Here is a 4,331-nt window from a genome sequence, read left to right on the forward strand (position 1 = left end):
TTTTTTTGCTTCCATTTCTATATCAAATTTTTTGCTATATCGAACTATTTTACAATCCTCGCGCTGTTCTATATAAGCGGGCTTTACTGTAAGCATTTCTACCGAAAAAAGCGCTTAAAAAGAACTGGCACTCCCATGTTCCCAACGTGTGAATTTGAAGCGGGATCTAGCGAGACTTATCACGCAATATGCCCTGAAAGGGGCAGAAAAAGCGACGTTTGAAATAATTTATAAATAAAATAAACATTAGCCAAATGCAGGGCGGGAGCATCTAACGAAAGCTCTGAAATTCAAGTTCAAATCGAGGCATTTTAACGTTCGTTCACATGTATTCAGGGATCAAATAAAGAACGTTTTGAAGTCACTTTGCTTCGGAACTTTCTCAAAAGTCAGGTCACACTAACGCGTAAGACTTGGAGGTAGCGAAGCTGTACGCTACCTTCCGACCGTCACGACGGAGGTTTAAGTCAGCGATTGCAGTTAATTAGCTTCTTTTTTGCTGCCGCAACGACCTTACTCCATCACTGTTGCTATAAGTGTGAACGGCTTTCATTTTTTTGCAAGCGATAATCATTGGGAATCACCTTGGAGGGGCATACGCTATGACGTGTCGTTATCGTTCCGAGAAAGTGTAGCCACGATTACGGCGAACGCTGCAGTTTTTTTTTTTTTTGTTGCCAATCTTGGCCGATCTCCCTGGGTATCCTTGTATTGACAAAAGAGCGCCCCGGTCGCTGGGCGGTCGCTGCTAGGCACGCACACACCCAAACGCTCGGCATTGTCTTGGTTTTTTTTTTTTAACTGCCGGGCGGTCACCGCAATCTTGGCGAGTCTCCCTAAGTGGGCTATGCTTGGCTAGACAAACGTGCGCAGGGGACACAGGGCGGCCTTCGGGAGGCACGCACACACGAGCGCTAGGCGTTTTATTCGTTTTGTTAACTACCGGGCGGTAGCGCGAGGCCGCGCTCACACGCGCCCGCTCGGCAATTGCTCGATATTTTGGACTGCGCACATGAAAAATTAGGATTTTCTAAACAGCTTCGATGTAAAAAGTTCCTCTATACTGCCAGCGACGCTGCGGATTTAATGACTACACCAGACGGGTCTTCCTTTCATTTGCGAATGGGATATCTTTTAGCGCGGTAATCAACGCTACCACAATATACACGGGGTACATTGCGCCCACGCTGGGCACTAACATCAAACGCTCACCTGGCTGATCGTCGGCAGCCGATTCCATGGTTTCAACGTTCATCCGCCCACTTGGCTGCTCGTCGGTAGCCGATGCCATTTTTTCGACGTCCATCCGCTCACCTGGCTTCTCGCCGGTAGCCGATGCTATTATTTCAGCCTTTATCCACCCACCTGGCTGCTCGTCGTTACCTGATGCCATTGTTTCAACGCCCATCTTCCCATCTGGCCGCTCGTCGGTAGCCGATGCCATTTTTTCAAGGTTCATCCGATGCGGCTTCGGGCGCGAGCCAGTTGAAGCGACCGAGCGGTGTCGAAGCCCGCTGCGCGGCTGCTACCTCCTCCTAAGAGGCTCTGGTGGCTCTGGCGATGCGGACATGTACGGTACCGAGATAGGCTCCGCCGCGTGCAACCAAACCACAACATTCAACTAGGCTACGCTCGAAAAAGTAGTTCCCGCCTACGAAATCACCTTTTGAGCTGTTGCCGAACAATAATTATCGGATAATTAAATGTCTACGTTTAGAGCAGACGTTTACACACGTGTTACATCATGAGAGGGAAAACTCTGCGCGACAAACTGAAACTTCCCCGAACAAGGAGGGCGAAATCGTTGCACTCGTTCGTATTCACGTAATGCGCTTTGTATAGATAGGAATGCAGATCCTACATCCAACATTGGAGTATTTATTACATAACGTTATTAGTACCCTGAATAAGGCAGTCTTGGTTGGTCGACTCCTATGTCATTATTTTTCCCACTATAAGTCACCATATCAAAGGAGGGGGATTTCCCACATCACGATAATTCTGAAGGTCAACAAAATATGGTTCAAATTATTCACAGCGGGCAGATGCCGGTGCGCACGGAAATTTCGAACATCTAAAACAGAAATAGCGGCTGCAAAGCAACCGACACTATTGCGGAGATATAAAGTAAATACACTGGCATATACGGAGCACAGCCATTATCCGCACAAGCATTACGTATCGACGGCTGATAGCGCCAGACGAGGCAAGTTTTGAAGGACTAACGTAAATTTCAATGCAAGACATGGAAGGCAGAAAAGTAATTTTGGTGAATATTAAAACGATTTCATTGCCGAATTAAATGCTGGGTAGTCTCCGCTTCGTTACACGAGGCGCAAAGGACGTGGAGTACCAGCTTGGACGTGGAAAGGTACACCGGCACTGCGGAATAATAGGTTGGGGTGAGAAGACGGGAAGGGCAGTGCAACGTGAGGGGAAAATGTTTTGGAGCGCGAGTATTGGAGGGGAGAAGGATGAGGGGGAGATGAATAGTAGGGATTGGAGATAGGTTGGAAAGGGGGAGAGGGGTAATTAATAGCGATGTTGTTGTTACTGGTCGTAATTCCCGCATTGAAAAAAAAAAAAAAGAAAACTCGGAGCCCATGCCCATTTAGGAAGGTCGGCCAATATTGGTAAAAAAATATTTCCAGAGTTAGCCGTAATCGGGGTACACTTGCTCGGGACGAGAAAGAAATTTTTAGCGCGCGCCCCTCGTTTGTTCTTCGTTGTGTCGTCGTGCGCATGGGCTCCGTACCATAGACGAGCTTTCACGCGCGGCCGCGTCGTAAAGACACCCTGAATTGGAGAGGTCGCCGTGGCCACCGCATCCTGTAAAACCCATAATTGGAGACATGGCTATGAGTGTGCCACTCCTTCCCAAGACAACTTGAAGATCCCGCCACCACTGCCTCGAGTCGACGAAGAGCTGGTGGAAGTCCACAATGCTGAGGATGACTTTGCATCTACCGCTCGCCGCGAAGAAGACAACCTCTTCGATTCACATGACGACGATTACTAGCACCGCAACTATGGTAATGAACAATGGTACGAAACTTCGCTGTGTCCAGCAATGCTCACCTACAACAGCTTCGCCCATATTTTATTACACGATCTGAGTCCAAATCGGGGATGGGGAAGGCAGGGGGGACAGAAAAAGTTGAGTGTGAAGAGTGAGTGGGATGAGGTGAGTGCGAGGAGGGCAACCTGGGCTGGCGGTGGAAAATGTGGTCTTTCTGGTCATTCGCAGCTAGCGAAGCCCGCAGACAACATGGCTAATATTTTTTAGATGTGAAGCATCTCATGCTCGGGGCTGTGTCCCTCCCTCTCTCGTTATCGTTGTCCGCTATCCGCACTCCACTGCGCATGCGCGTCTCTTCAGCCCAGTCAGCGTTCGGGCTGACGTCAGCGCAGTCCATGGCGGCGCCCGGTTTTGATCTCACGACTCTGGCCGCAACGGGAGGTACGTGGCGCTCTTCCCACTGCGCTACAAACCGAGACGGGAGCATGTGCTATGAACGTATGTGAAGCTGAACATAAACGGAAACGACGGACTGAAAACTAATGGGAACTTCAGTCGACCCCATGGCTGCTTCGCATACTACTCAGGGTTCCCCTACGGGCAGATAGTGTATTTTTTTTTGCCAGCTAATTTATCACCATGAATATTTTGGATTTAGAGTGTTTCTTTATTTTCGGTTATATAACTTTCTTGGTTTGGTTAGTTTAGGTTAGTCTAGGATTATTGTAGGAGGCGGAAGTAACTATTGTGTCCAGAGGAAAGGCCGAGTTAGTGCCGGTGTGCTGCTAGAAAATATGGACATATACGGGAAAAAATAGAATATAGCGCCTTTTGACAACGTTTTAGAACGTGCTGCTGTTATGAAACCTACTGCGCGATTTCTCAACTTCCGTCGCAACCCGTGCAGATTGGCGTCCGCTTGCGATATAGCCGTTGCCTGCCGTAATTTGCCCAGCTGTCTGCAAGACAAGCAGATCGGATTTATCGGTGACCTAGTGATCGGTTCAGACTAACCAACCTGTTTTCACTCTCCTCTTAAAACGCGAAGCCGGTAGTTTTGACAGCTATACATTTATTTTTATACCACTATTACATCTGTGGCGTCACTGGCTTATCGCTTCAACGTAATCAAATTAAATTATATACCTCATTCCGGAACCGCCAATGACACATGTGCTGTCTTAAGCGACCAACATTTGGCCTGGCGTGGTGCGGTATTTCCCGATGCTTCTTCAGCAATGAAAAAATTTTTTCCCACCATGCACACTCGCGGCGCCGAGGACTTTATTTGACACAAGCACACAAAAAAAGA

General features: G+C 48.3%; 1 protein-coding gene across 1 annotated transcript in view; it reads right to left on the reverse strand.

The window, feature by feature from the left end:
* LOC144144510 (uncharacterized) overlaps positions 1–1,529 on the reverse strand; it is a 32,242-nt gene extending 30,713 nt beyond the window's left edge. The window contains exon 1 of the mRNA XM_077675988.1: positions 1,213–1,529. Coding sequence (XP_077532114.1) covers positions 1,213–1,459 — 247 coding nt within the window. The 5' untranslated portion in view covers positions 1,460–1,529. The remainder of the gene's footprint in view (positions 1–1,212) is intronic.
* Between the last annotated feature and the right edge of the window lie 2,802 nt (positions 1,530–4,331).

Source organism: Haemaphysalis longicornis, unplaced genomic scaffold (assembly GCF_048455015.1).
Source record: "Haemaphysalis longicornis isolate Haplotype H1 unplaced genomic scaffold, Haemaphysalis longicornis Haplotype H1 scaffold_7, whole genome shotgun sequence".
NCBI lineage: Eukaryota > Metazoa > Arthropoda > Arachnida > Ixodida > Ixodidae > Haemaphysalis > Haemaphysalis longicornis.